This window comes from Marmota flaviventris, chromosome 2 (genome assembly GCF_047511675.1).
Source record: "Marmota flaviventris isolate mMarFla1 chromosome 2, mMarFla1.hap1, whole genome shotgun sequence".
Lineage (NCBI taxonomy): Eukaryota > Metazoa > Chordata > Mammalia > Rodentia > Sciuridae > Marmota > Marmota flaviventris.
The window spans coordinates 10489988-10504408 of NC_092499.1; the positions used below are offsets into that span (position 1 = coordinate 10489988).

Genomic DNA, 14421 nt, shown 5'->3' on the forward strand with positions numbered 1-14421 from the left:
AGTGGCCCATCAGGGACCCCTGTGTCTCCTAGATATAGACCTGCTATGTGTCCCTGCCACAACTGGTCACCTGTGGGAGTGGCTGTGGGACCACGGCCCTGGTGGGAAACAGGGTTGCTGATTCCAGAGGCTGCACTGGGCCCCTGGGCCACGCTGGCCCCCCATAACAGACCTGAGAGGACCGTCTGTGACATGACTGCATGTGTTTCCTCTTTTCGTCCTGAAAAAACAATTGGAGAGGCACACGGTGGTCACCCACCTCAGAGTGAGAAACCTCCATTTCACAAATGAGATCACGGAGCTCAGGGGGGCTGAGAGGTGTCGGACAGACCAGGCCCAGTGGGCCTGCGTACTCCCAGGGACGGGCCAGCAGTGCCGGGCTCCCCCTCTTCTCCTCCCTGGGAGCCAGGAGTGGGTCACCCAGGGTCACGGAGGAGGGGTGCAGGGTGGGGGTCTGAGCCCCGCTCTCCAGCCCCAGGGTCCGGGCTGTCAGCTCCGAGCCACTGTCTTCTTGAGCCTGGGCCTGTCTGTGTGTGCCCAACCCTGGGAAACTGGCTTTTGTGCCCACAGAAAATCTGTCAGCTGGAGCCCGAGGGGCGTGTGAAGGTGGATGTGGTGTTGCGGGCGGCCGAAGCGCTCCTGGCGTGCTGCCCCGAGGACCAGAAGCCGGAGATCCTGGCCCGGCTGAAGGACATCAAGGCCCAGTGGGAGGAGACCGTCACCTATATGACTCACTGTCACAGGTAGGGCAGCCAGGACAGGGGACCCCACCAGGGCTGCCGACCCTCCTTGGCCACCACCACACTGGCCTGGAAACTGGGCATTTCTCAGTCTTGGGATTCCTGGAACAGGATGTTCTTTGGGGGTTCGGCCCCGGCCTGCCTGCCTCTTCCTCATTAGTATCCAGCTTAATGATGATAGTAGATACGGGGAGCCCCAGGTCTGCTAACGAGTCCTGGTAGACTGCTCACGCGTACGCCCTCCAGGATAGCCCCCGAGAAGACCTGGCCTGCCAGCTTTGGCCCCATGCTCTGCCTGCACCAGGGAGCCCAGCTTGTGGGGGAGGGGTTGGAGAGGAGAGACGGAGACTAGACAGACCTGGCCTCCACTGGAGCCCGGTACTTGCTGTGTGGTCTTGGGAAAGTTACCTGACCACCTATTTTCTTGGTGCTGGGATTGAACCCAGGGCCTCATAAATGCCAGGCATGCGATTGACCACTGAGCCACATCCCCAGCCTCTGAGCCACAGGCACTTCCTCCAGTCACGGGGGCCGCCAAGTGCTCCTGAAGGTTAGGGGGATGGAGGGATGACCAACGGCAAGGGCAAGGCTCGGTGCTGTCTTCCAAACCCTCCCACTCAAAATTCCCAACAAGGTGGCTTGAGGTTTGCTGGCTGGAGCGAGAGGGCCAGGTCCTCCTTACAGACGGGAGGGTTCTGCATGTGGCTCAGGGGCCCCTGAGGCCGGTGGAGAGGCGTGCTCACGCTGAGAGTTCACGGCGCCCCTGGAACCCACATGCAGGCCGCAGTCCCCCACTGGATAGTAACTAGCAAACCAGAGACACCACTGCGTCTGCACGTTGATGGCACAGTCCCGGGTGACCTTGTCCTTCCTGACTGAGGACAGCACGTGGCAGGGCCCCAGGCCATGTGTTCAGAGTCCCGGTGGCAGGGAGATTTTGGAGGGATTGCTGTGCTGATCGTGGAACTGGGGTGCTGCTGGCTTACTGCTGCCTGAGCCGCGTCACTGGCTGGTGGTTCTCGGGACATACCTGATGCTGAGCCGCGGCCTCACTGGGAGCTTATTAGCAGGACAGGAGGGTCTCTTCCTGGAGGGCCGAGCGAGGTCTAGAATCTGGAGTGTCCACCAGCTGTCCAGTGACCCTGTCTCCATGGCCCCTGGTGCTGGGGCGGGGACAGTGGCATGGCCCCTGCCCAGGAGCCAGGCGGCACCTCCTCATGGCCTCGTGCTCTGTGCCCACAGCCGCCTCGAGTGGGTGTGGCTGCACTGGAGCGAGTACCTGCTGGCCCGGGACGAGTTCTACCGCTGGTTCCAGAAGATGACGGTCACTCTGGAGCCCCAGGTGGAGCTGCAGCTGGGCCTGAAGGAGAAGCAGTGGCAGCTGGGCCACGCCCAGGTGCTGCTGCACAACGTGGACAACCAGGCCGTGCTCCTGGACCGGCTGCTGGAGGAGGCGGGCTCCCTGTTCAACAGGATCGGGGACCCCAGCGTGGACGAAGAGGCCCAGAAGAGGATGAAGGCCGAGTACGACGCCGTGAGGGCCAAAGCCCAGGTGAGGCCAGCCGGGCCCTATCCAGCCACCTCCCGGCCATCCATCCACCGTTCACTGTCCAGCCGCCCAGCACCCACGCCCCCGACCTCCCTTCAGCACCCTCCTGGCCACCTTCTCCCTCCTCACCACCTGCCTCCCACTGCCTCCACACCTGTCTGGCCCCCACCCTGTCTACTGACCCAGCCAGGCAGCCCTCTACCTCCCCATCTCCCCCCCAGCCTAACCTGTTCATGTGCTCAACCTGGTGATCACCCACCCTTCATGTACCTGCCCCTCAGCCCACCCACCTCGTCACCCACATTCACCCATCTCTCTCCCCGTCCACCCCTCACTCACCTGCCCTGTCTCCATCCACTGATCCACCACCCACCAGGCACCTATCCGTCACCTTCTACCTACCCGTCCATCTGCTGCGCCACCCACCACTCACCATTACCCACACGCCCAGAGTCGCTCAGGGCTTGATGTGCCTGGGTCTGAGTCCACAGGTGGTGACCAGTGGCTGGTCACTGTGCTGTTCTTCTCCACCCGAGCAGCACCCTTCTCTCTCATCCCTCCCTCCTCCCCCTCCTGTCCCTCGCCTACCCCCGCCCTCTGCCTGTCCCTTGCCCACCTTGCCTTGACTCATTGGGTTACTGAGTTCATGTGATGAAGTTCTGTTTGGTTCTTTATCATGTCCACTTATTCTTTCTTTATCAAATGTCCTTTTTTTTCCTGAAGTCTCCTGTTCCTCCTGGATGCGGATTGTATTCTGAGCATGTGTACTTCTCGGTCCCCACGGGGCTGTTCAGGCAGCTAAAGCCCCAGGGTCTGGTGCTACTGCTCATGTGTCTCCTGTTGGGGGGACTGTTTCCCGGGGGGCTCTGGGAGTGGGAGCTGTGAGTCACCCCAAGCAGGCTTTCTCTGTGTGTCCTCAGGGGTGGAACATGCCCGACCTGCAAAACTCCCCTGGGAATTTACCTTCATAGTCCCCCTGGGGATTCCCGAATTAAGTGGGTTCTCTAAACTGAACCCCACACCCAAACTGTGGGACAGGCCCCTGGCTCTGTATTCCGAAGGTGACTGGTTCTGTCTGTTAGGCCTAGTCTAAAACACGGGTTTCTGTCTCACGCTGGCTTTATGGACATATGTGTTTCTAGTTGCCCTTGGCTGGTGTGGGCAGGAAGCCCACCTAGGGCTCCCTTGTAGGGGGGTCTCTGCTTCCTCTGTGGCCAAAGTTCACGCAGAGTCCAGCCTGAGCGCTCAGCCCCAGCTTCTAGAAACCAAGCCCAGTGCGCGTCATGGGGAGTTCTCCGCAGCTTCCCTCCTGGTCTGGGGACTGTTCCTTCCCACTGTGCCAGGTGTGGCTGGGGGACAGGGCTCTCTCTCTCTTCCCCACAATCCCGCTGGCTGGCAGGAGGACAGCCCGGGGCTGGAAGTCTCCTGGGCTCCTCCCGTTCAGCTCAGGGGAAACAAGCCCCATAATAAGCAGAGACAGGGAATCGGTGGGGAGCAAGGTGGTCCCTGAGTGAAGAGACTGAGTTCAGGGTCAGGCTGCTGCTTCCCAGCTGTGTGGCCTGGGGGCCGCTCCCCTGCTCTGCCAGGTTGCCAGGGCTGCATGAGACACCTGTGAGCTCTTTAAAATCAGCAGTGTTTTCCCAGCGTGGAGGACAGCCTCTGCACCAGGTGGGTGAGAATAAATAGCAACAGCACCCATGTTGGGCGTGCAGCAGGTGCTCAGGGCTGTTTGCTGGATGCACAAGACCCCACCCCTGCAGCAGGAAGGGGAGCAATCCACAGGGCCCCAGTGGGCAGTGGCAGAGGTCCTAGGACAGCTGCTCAGGGGTCAGGAACTGGAAGGGCAAGGCGGGTATCAGGTTTGTTGCAGGTGTAGCAGCTGATCTCGTGCAGCAAGCCAAATCCCAAGTGGCCAGGGCAGGCTCAACAGCAGTTCTCTCTCCAGGTCTCCCCTTGGGCCTGTAAAGGGCACAGTGCTGGCCCCTCATCCTGACTTTACAGAAAACAGGTGCCTGTGCCAATCAGCAGAGCCCCTAGTGCAGGGTGCAGAGGAGAGGAAACGGAAGCCGCTGGTGTCCACAGGGTGGGCGGATGCCAGGGTGCTGGCTGAGCACTAATTCTGGCCCCAATGCAGGAATGGTCACCTCGGAGAGTCTCACTGTCATTCCAGGGGACTTCCCCCTCACATGGGCCAAAAACCTGTAGAAATGGCAACTCTTATCAGGAAGCACTACTTTTTACAAGCCTCTTCCTGTCTCTGGCCTCACTCGATTCCTGCAGCCTTCTTATGAAGTAGACAGAGAAGATGTTATTGGGCTCAGTTTTCATATAAAAAAAAATACAAGGGTCTGACAACCCTGGCCACTGGATAGAGACAGAAGTTCTGGGTGGCTCCCTAGGTGCTCTACCTGCAGCCGGGCCTCAGGTCCTGGGCGTATCAACACACCTGGGCGCATCTTCCCTCAGTGCTTCTGTGGGTCAGGCTGGGAAGTGACAAGCAGCAGAGGTGGGGGTGCTCGGGACCCCTGAAGGAGGGTGCGCGTCCTGCCAGGTTTCTATAAGGCTTGGGGCGGGCTGGGGGGCCGGGGTGTGGGTCCTCCACTGAGACAATAGCAATGTGGGGGCAGCTGCCCTGGTGGAAGGCCCCCAGAGTTGCCAGAAGAGCTGGTCAGTGTGACTCTGATGTGGCAGTGGGTGCTGGTGTGTGGGAGTGACTGGATCCTGATTCCAGAAGTGAATCCATTTGGCGTTTTCAGCTGTTGGCTGAAGTCCCTGGACCCTGGATTTTCTCTTCCTGGCCCCAGAGGTTCGGCAACACTCCCTACTCCGAGGGAACCCATTCAGTTTTGGATGGGGAGGGATGTGGCTCTTGGAGAGGCCTTCCTCATCTTCCCCAGAGCTGACTGAGGGAAGACCGAGGTGGACAGAGGGCAGGGCCAGGCGGGCCCTCCGGGTCCTCTGCAGGTCCACTCAATGAATCTTTCCAGGTTGAGGAGCCAGAGTTTCCACCAGGTTCCCAGAGGGTGCCACAACCTTGGAACACTGACAGGCTACCAAGAGGGCTGTGGCCCAAGGTCCTTGTCAGCACAGTGGGATCTGGCCCCAGGGAACCAACCTCCGGGGCTCACCCTGGCCTGCCAACCCTGGACACAAGGAAAATGCTCGGGCTTCGTCCCAAGCAGGAAATGCAGATCCAGTGGCCCCAAAGATCCTTGGTGGTCCAGAGTCCCCTGGTCACCTGCTCTGCGTGTTTGATTGCCGACCTCACTTTGCATGAAAGGCTCCCTCAGGGCACCCCAGTGACCGCACCAGGGCCTGTGAGGGTCGGTCCTGGGAACTTCCTCTGGGTCCAGGCCTGACCTTGGGGTGGGGAGGGTCCGATGTTGGTGGGGAGGGGACCAGCGTGGCCTCTGGACGGTGAGATTCTGGGTTGGGCAACAGGCTGAGCCGAGCTGAGCAGGGGCACAGGCTGGCCCAGAGCAGGCGGAGGGAAACTCAGGCGGGTGGCCTGTTGCCCAGAGTGTCCTGCTTGTTTGTGTTTAATCCACTACTTCCGTTTGCCAAAGCACAAGATGAATAGCAGCGTCCTCTTTCTTCCGGCCTCCCCCCTCCCCCCGTGGGCCTCAGAGAAGGGGTGTTTGTCTGGTACCTCGGCCAGTGGTCAGAGACGCAGATCCACACTGCCCTTGCTCACTGGCTGGGCTGTGACATCCCTGATGGCTCCGCTGGGCCACAGACGGCTTGATTGTTGGGTCTAACGAGAAGGCGGAGCTCTCTCCCATGTGTCACCCCTGACATCTTCCCACGGCCATGCTGGACCCTGCCGTGAGGGCTGCGCCTGGCACAGATCTCCTCTGGATCCCGGCCCTGCCCGCTACTCCTCGCGAGCGCCTGCTTCCCATCACCGAGACTTTTATTTACTCTGGACGTGGTGGGTGCCAGCACCTCATCACTCACACACTGGGTACCTCCCGTGGGCCCTTCCTGGGGACGTGGGGAGAGGAATGCACTTCCCTCCCACATCCGTCACCATCAGCATCCATGGGCCAACAGCCTCCGCTGGCTGCTCCCAACCCACGACCCACGGTGTTTACAGATGAACCTTCCCTGGGAATGGGGGAGCTGGGCGGGGGTTCTGATGGATGCCAACAGTCCCTCGGGGCTTGGGGAACCGGCCAGGTTCTAGCACCCTCCCCACGGCTGCAGGGGACGGTTCCTGCCAAGGGTCCACTTTGGGATACAGGCACTTGTTTTGAGAGAACCGCTCAGTTCTTCCCTGAGAAGCTTGGTCTGAAGCCTGGGAGTCTCCGTCTCTAAAATGGGGGGTTTTCTCCCCTCGTGATGGTTGTCACAGAGGGTTAAATGGATCGGTGTTCTAGGTTTGGTGAGAAGCCTCTCAAAGGAGAGGGAGCTTACATAAGCCGCTGGGGACGTTTTTCCGGTCCACTTGTCTGTTTCTCTTCCCAGTTGAGAGCTTCTGACTTAGCCTCATGGCAAGCAGGGGCCCCCTGGACGTGGCCTCTCTCCAGGATGAAAAGCCCAGGTCAGAAAACTTCAGTCCTTGTGCCAAATCCAGCCCCGCCCCTGCTTGTGTCTGCCCTGGCAGCTGGCGGGGGTTTCCACATTTTTAAATGGTTGGGAGAAGTTAAAAGCTGAATGTTTCGTGATGGCAAAATGGCATGAAATCCCAACTTTACTATCCAAAATGAAAGCTGTGTTGGAACATGTCATCCTTGACACGCTGGCTAAGATTGCTCTTGTCCTACAACAGAAGTGGCCGTTATGTGGCTGGCGGATTGCAACAGAAATCAGGCGGAGGGCAAAGCTAGACCCCATGCCGTGCAGCCCTTGATAGAAAGTCTGCCAGGCCTCACGCGAGCAGTGATTTGGGGTCTGACACTTGAGGCTTGAATCTTGATTCTGTCAAGAGTTGCGTGACCTCCTGACTCTAGTTTGGACAGTGGCAGGAGAGAGGTTTTGTGGCATCATGTTAAAGAAGATAATGCGTAAAGTTCCAGGCACACTATGGAACGAGCCGCTGTCTTTTCCCTTCTCTTGACTGTCCCTGGAAAGTCCCTTTGATGGCTGACACCCAGGGTCTGCTCTTCCTGTCAGGAGGCACACCTAGAGCCGGCCCTGAGCTAGATGACATAGTGGGGCAGCGTTGTCTGTAGTGATCTCCTGGTCCCCCTGAAGGTAGAACCTGATAGAGGGGTGCTGGGCTAGAGTTGCATCCTCGTGTTTTGGAAATACCCTGGGCCCCCAGGGTAGTGGGCAGAGCTTCAGAGAAAGAAGGCAGGGCCCTGGGGTCAGCTCTGCCAGGTGGTGCTGTGTACTGTGCCAGAAGAAGCCCTGGGAAGCAGGGGATAGTAAACTATGACTCATGGTTACCAAGTGCTTCCTCGCTGATGGGCACTGTCCTTAGAGTGGCACAAGCCCTGGCTCATTTCATCTCCCTGCACCCCAATAGGGTTGTTAGGAAGGAAGAGACTTGGGCATACAGGAGTCCATTACATGCCAAGGTTCCAGCCACAGGCAGTGGGCTCCCTGGCCCAGGGCCTTGACCACTGGACCACAGAGCCTCATGCCAAGGACCTGTCTTGGGATGCCAGAATTTATAACTTGCATTTAAGCCTGGGACAGTAGAGAGCCATCGAGGGGCTTAAGGAGACAGCACTGTGATCAGGGAATGTCTAAAGAACAGTCTCTAAGAGCACAGTAGGTCTCACAGCAGGGATACTGTCATTTCCCCAAGTATCAACTATCCTGCCTCTGGGGCGTTAGACCTTCAGTGGGACTGGCTGAAGGTCAGATTCTAGCCCATGGAGAAGGGGGCAGCCTGCATTTGTGGCACACCCTGAAGACATGGTGTATTGGGCTAGAACTGCCTGTTGGCCCTGTGTTGCCACCAGGTTTGCCTTCCCACTGTCTGAGCCTGGCGACCTTGGGCAAGTCCTTTCACCTCTCTGAGGCTCAATGTCCTCATCTGTCAAACCTGAATAATCACAAGGACATCACTCCCCCGGAACACTGTCCCTTCCAGTGCTGAATAATCACAAGGACATCACTCCCCCGGAACACTGTCCCTTCCAGTGCTGAGCACCATGGTGACGCCAGGAGAGTTCAAGGAGCTTGAGTATGTGAAGCTCTTAGCGGGTCACCATGGTGCTGAGCCCTGGAAGGGACAGTGTTCCGGGGGAGTGTTGTCCTTGTTGTCACCAAGCCCCAGGTGTTGAGTGCCATTCCTAGGACACAGCAGCAAAGAACACCAGCACTAGAGTTAAAGGCAGGGACAGCCAGACGGGGCCCCTCACAGCAGGTTCCCCCTCCCGCAGGACCGGGTGCACGTGCTGGAGCGGGTGGCCCAGGAGCACGAGCAGTACCAGGCGAGCGTGGAGGAGTTCCAGCTGTGGCTGAGGGCCGTGGTGGAGAAGGTGCACGGCTGCATGGGGCGGGGCTGCGCGTTGCCGGCCACGCTCCGCCTCTCAGCGCTGCAGGTACGTCCCAGCCCCAGGCCCCGGACGCCTCGGAGGGAGCGCCCCCCGGCGGCAGGTTCTGAGTTACAGTTAACAGGGCAGCGCCTGGGCACAGAGCCTGCCTGCCCTGAGCAGGAGCAAGGCATCCAGCGCGAAACGCTGGGGGTCTGGCTGCTTCACAGAAGTCCGGGAGCCAGGGGCCATTTTTTGGACACGCAGGACCACAGCAGCGTGGTCTAGACCCGTGGGTTTGAAGGCAGGCATGTGGCAATGTCCAGACACATTTTTATTTGTCACAACTGGGGGTGGGTGAGCTGAGATCAGGGATGCTGCTAAACACCCTCCAATGACCAGGACAGCTCTGCAGCAGGGGATGACCCAGCCACTCATGTCAGTAGTGCCCAGGTGAAGAGCCCTGGGTGGACCTTGGTCCCTCAGTCCAGAGACGCTGGCCTTTGTGACTGCATGTCCCTGGAGAGACCCCGGCTCCCTCTGCTAAGTGAGTGGGCAGGTCATCCTCAGTAATTCAAGAGCCATGTGGCACCTGATGGGTGTGTTTCGTTCGTATTTGTATTTAATGGACTCACCTTTTAAAATGTTGATGAAAGTTATTCAGAAAAAAAACACATTGTCATAAATGGAAACCCAGCACCATTCATTATATCAACACAGTGAAACTGAGTGGTTCTCTCTGTCCCCACAGTGCTGTCTGTCAATGGCTCTGTGCCTTAAAAAGATGGACCAGTGCCCCAAAGTGCTAAGTCAGAGAAGCACCCACCCAACCGACTTTCTCCTTGACCTAATCAAAGGCTTGAGAAGGGCTTGGGAGGGAATCAGGTCCTCACCCTGCCGCCCATCCTGGGGCAGAGTCCACCTGGGCAGCCCGAACCCAGGAATCCAGGGATGAGTGCCCGCGTGGCATCCCAGGTCTGCTTTCCCCCTGCCCTTCCCGCTTCAGGACATCGCCAAGGATTTCCCCCGGGGCGAGGAGTCTCTGAGGAGGCTGCAGGAGCAGTCCGAGGGCGTCATTCAGAACACCTCTCCTCTGGGCGCGGAGAAGATCTTGGAAGAACTGGAGGAGATGCGGAAGGTGCTGGAGAAGCTGCGCGGCCTCTGGGAGGAGGAGGAGGAGCGGCTGCAGGGACTGCTCTCGTCCAGGGGGGCCTGTGAGCGGCAGATTGGGCTGCTGGAGGCCGAGCTTGGAGAGTTCAAGAAGGGACTTCAGAGGCTGGCCCAGGAGGGCCTGGAGCCTGCGGGGAAGGAGGCAGGGACCGAGGACGAGCTGGTGGCCCGCTGGAGGCTGTACTCGGTGAGTGGTGTTTGGCCAAGCCCTGGAGCGGTCCAGGTGTGTGAGCCTGGGGGTCGCCACTCGGAGCTCCTCCGTGGGACAGAAAAGCCACCAAGCCTTACGCACACTCCCTTTGGCTTCCTGGGTCTCTGGTACCTTCCTGGAGGGGTAGAGGACAAATGGGTGTTCACCCCCATTTTCCAGATGAGGAAACTGAAGCCCAGAGAGAATCCCCCCCCCCACCATTCCCAAGGTCACATGGTGAGCTAGAGAGTAAACACCAGAGGTAGACAGGGCCTCAGAGCCCTCCCTTGGTGGGCTTGGGGTGGACATCTCAGTAGAGAACAGGCTGTTACAACAGAAAGAAAAGCTTGTAATGGAGACATGACAAGTGACAGACACAGCAGTGGGGGAGTCTGGGGAGGCCAAATGGAGGATGGTGGGGTGGACTCCAGACCCAATCAGAGGACACCCTGCTCCTATACACTCAGGAGATGTGTTAGTCACCATCCTGTCATATCACAGAATACCTGAGGCAATTCACTTACAAAAAGGTTTGCTTTGGTTCATGGTTCTGAAGGCTCCAGTCCATGATCTAGTGGCCCCATTTCTGTGAACCCCTGGCTCATACCAAGAGCTCATCTCATGAGTCAGGAAGAGGAAGAGACTGGGGCCCCAGAGTCCTCCCCAAGGGCACGCCGCTTCCCCCAAGGACCTAGGGATTTCCCGGTCTCATCTCCTCAAGATCCATCCACAGCATCTTCCAAATGCATCGGCCTCCCCTCCTTCTAGACAAAAATATTTTTGGAGGTAGTAGCAGGCAGTGACCAAGGGCATGCACTCTTTCGGCTTTCTTGAGATTCAGTCCTGTGGCAGACCAGGTCACACTGCAGCGATCATCTTCCTGCAAGGGAACTGTTTCCCCTCCGCGTGAGCAGAAGGTGCTGTGGTCCAGGGTTAGGGCCGGGAGACTCTGGGGCCAGACCTCCTGGGATCAGCCCTGCTTCCTCCCCTCGCTTTTGGGATGGCTTTGGGAGAATTGCTTTAGCCTCGGTTGCCTGTGAACTGGGGGAAATGACAGAGCCTTTGGAATTGCATCTGCCACAAAGGCAGGCTCCCCACTAGCCCCGCTGCCCACTAGTGGCCCACATCACCGGAGCGTCTCCTAGAATCCCTCCCAGAGCTTCCTTCCTTTGATCCTGTTCCCGAGGATTCCCTGTGACTAAGCCTAACTGGGGCTGCCCGTGGGTCCATCCCTGTGCAAGGAGGTTCTGAGGTCAGCTCAGGAGGGCAGAAGCACAGGGCTGCCTCTGGGAGCCTGGGTGGCAGCCGCCCTGGGCCCCTGATTTGCCCTGAGTGCCTGCCTGGTCAGTACCACTGTCCCCTGTGGCTGGTGGGAGCATGCCCCTTGTATCCTATGGGACAGTGTTCAGGCCTGCCCTGAGTTGCTCCCGAGCCCCAAAGTGCTCTCTACCACCCCACCCTGCCTCCTCCTGAGCAGGAGCCCAGAGGGGCTTGAGTTCTGTAGGTCAAGGTCAAATTCCAATGTCCCCAGCCAGCAGGAAAAGGCAGCCTCTGGAGGGGCTGATCACAGTGAGGTGAAGCGATTTGAGCGTGGTCACCACACGCACTTTCTGGTGGTCCGTCCATAGAAGTAGAGATTCACAGAGCACCCTGTGGTGCACGCTCCATTTTGTGCTGACGAAGTGGCCCAGCCGTTAGGCACACAGTTTGCAGGTTTCACAACCGTCCAAACCGCTAAGCCCAAGTGTCCTTGTGTAGAACATGGGCCAGCCTCTCTCCAGGCTGGTGGTGAGGCTTGGGTGGATGGGGCACCTGGGGCGCTCTGCAGGGGACGGCGTGCCCTCTGCCCTGGGTGTTTGTGCATGAGGAGCTGGCAGCTGCAACCACAATGTTCAGAGGCAGGTGACAGTAAGAACTGCAGCTCAGAGAGGAAAGGCCAGCCCTAGGAATGAGCTGACGGGCCCCAGCCCCTGCCCTCGGTGACAGGCTCCTCCAATCTGGCGCCACTCACTGGCCTGTGCTCAGCCCCCTGCGACCTGTGGCCATTCCCTTGAGGAGCCTCATCCACCCTGGGGTGTCATCCTGTCCTGCAGGCAACACGGGCAGCGCTGGCCTCCGAGGAGCCCCGGGTGGCCTGGCTACAGGCCCAGCTGAAGGACCTCGTGGCCTTCCCCGACCTGCAGCCGCTCTCCGACAGCGTGGTGGCCGCCATCCAGGAGTACCAGAGGTACCCGGGGAGCCCAGGGTGGCAGGACTGTGGTGCACCCGCCTCCCGCTGAGTGACCAGCTGCTGCGGGTCCTCCCTCAGCTCCGGCGCTGGGCCCTCTAGGTCTGTTCTGGGTTTCGCTCCTAAAAGAGGCCTGGACTTTGTTTCTGTCCTTGGTGGGCAGCCCAGGCGCCCATTCCGTCAAGTCTCTTCACGCCAGTTAACATCGGGAAGGGTTCACCACGCAGTGGCCCAAGGGAGGGCTACTCAATAGGTCAACAGCAGTCCCCTGCCTCTGGCCCCTCTGGGACCTCAAGAGCATCTTCAGACCAGCCTCTGCCTGTCCCCTTAGCCGGTGGCCAGAGCCTGGAGTGGAGAAATGGCTTCCCTCTGAGGCCTGAAGCAGCGTGGAAATGTGGGGTGTGGCCCTCTTTCCCCCCGAGACGTGCTAACACAGCACAGCGGGCGCACACCTCTGCTGGGTACGGGCTCCCTCAGAGGCAGAGCAGGGGTGCAGCTTGCGGTGTCTCTCCTCCCACCGCTGTGCTCAGGTCCCCCTCTCTAGAATCAAGATCACGGCCTGGGTCCTCTGTGAGGTGCTCCAGGGTGGGGGGTGGGTTTATGTCCTTGAGCTTTCCAGGGCTGCACCTCTCTGTCTGGGAGCTGGACCTTGGATTTGAAACGTGCTCCCAGAAATGAGCTGGGCCTGGGGTGCTGGACTGTTAACAGAGGGTTCTGATTGCCTCTGCTGGGGCAGTGCCCATCTCAGGTCTTCACGGTTTACCTTGCGGCTTGCAGGCCCCTGGCCAGGAGGTTGGCTGCTGGCTCGCCTGCTGTGCCCCCTTGTCCTGACAGCGTGGACCTTGAGGCCCAGCTCTAGGGTGGGTGAGGTTTTCAGAACCTGCCGCCCTTGGTGGACTTTACTCCCCACTCTTTGGGGGAGTGTCAAAAGCCCAGCTCAATTTTGCAGCCATTTTATCACAGATGGGCAAAGCCCTCGGGGTCAAAGGAGCCCTGGACGCTAAACCCCCATTCCTGTTTTTTGCTCATTTTTAAAACTAGACCAAGCTTTTGCTGTTATTGGTTTATCCTCAGTGGGAGGGCCAGGCCTCTCTTCCCAGGAGACATCTCTGTGTATTATCTCAGTTAGCACTCACAAGTGTTTTGGGGGCACCGTGTTCCCCATTTGTCAGGTGAAGAAACTGAGGCTCAAGGATGAGCCAACTAGATCGCAGACTCGTCTGCCAGACTTGAGACTCCCGGTCGTCCACCCCTCCTCTGGACTCGGAGGACGCTCACACGCCTCATTTATGTACAAGCGCAGAGGCCCCGGGAGCCCTGGGGTCTGTGCCCAGGAAGACCTGAGCACGTGCTGAGGTCTTTCCACGTTACCCAGAGTCCCTTCCCCTGTACCTCGTGCCCATTGCTGCAGACGCTCCCTGCAGCCCCCGGGAGGGAGAGGGCCCACCCTGAGCCAGTGCTCCTGGGCTCCCTGGGGGTCCGGCGGGACCTCACCCGGAGCTGACCCCGCTTTCTCTATCTTGGTCCTCGCAGCATGAAGGGGAAGAGCACCAAGCTCCGCAACGCCACGGGAGTGGAGCTGTGGCAGGGCTTCCAGCGTCCCCTGCAGGGCCTGCAGCTGTGGAGGGCCCTGGCCCAGCGGCTCCTGGGGGTCACCGCCAGCCTGCCAGACCTGCCCTCCATCCACACCTTCCTGCCCCAGATCGAGGTAACTGCGCCAGGAGGGCCGGCTTCTGTGGCTGGGAGGCTGCTGGCTGAGCGTGGGGCGCGTCAGCCACCGTCCTGGGGACGGGTGTGTCCCTGGCCCCACAGACACGGGCTCCAGCTCACTGCTTGGGCAAGACCTAGTGCACAGGGAATGTCATGTTGCCATCTGTGATTCAGGTCATCCTCAAACTTGGGTAGGAGGCGAAGCCTGGGATGACCCCAGGATGCCCCACTGACCCTCTCCCACCCAGAGGTAGCTCCCCTTTCCTTCTGGACCCCTCCATAGGCCGTCCTCTGTGGAACATTAGCCGTTCTGTGAGAAAGCAGCGTTGTCAGGCCATTGCCTTCACTGTGGCTACAAGTGACAAAACCTGCCCAGTGGCCGTTAAAACACAGGCTGATTTTAGGAC

At 59.2% G+C, this 14421-nt stretch overlaps 1 protein-coding gene across 7 annotated transcripts in view; it reads left to right on the forward strand.

Moving 5' to 3' along the window:
* Syne3 (spectrin repeat containing nuclear envelope family member 3) overlaps positions 1 to 14421 on the forward strand; it is an 87243-nt gene that overhangs the window by 39992 nt on the left and 32830 nt on the right. For all 7 annotated transcript variants that reach the window (XM_027950913.2, XM_071607557.1, XM_027950912.2 and 4 more), the window contains 6 exons: positions 571 to 743; positions 1983 to 2292; positions 8625 to 8786; positions 9724 to 10074; positions 12171 to 12304; positions 13838 to 14012. In XM_027950913.2, the coding sequence (XP_027806714.2) occupies positions 571 to 743; positions 1983 to 2292; positions 8625 to 8786; positions 9724 to 10074; positions 12171 to 12304; positions 13838 to 14012 (1305 nt within the window). The remainder of the gene's footprint in view (positions 1 to 570; positions 744 to 1982; positions 2293 to 8624; positions 8787 to 9723; positions 10075 to 12170; positions 12305 to 13837; positions 14013 to 14421) is intronic.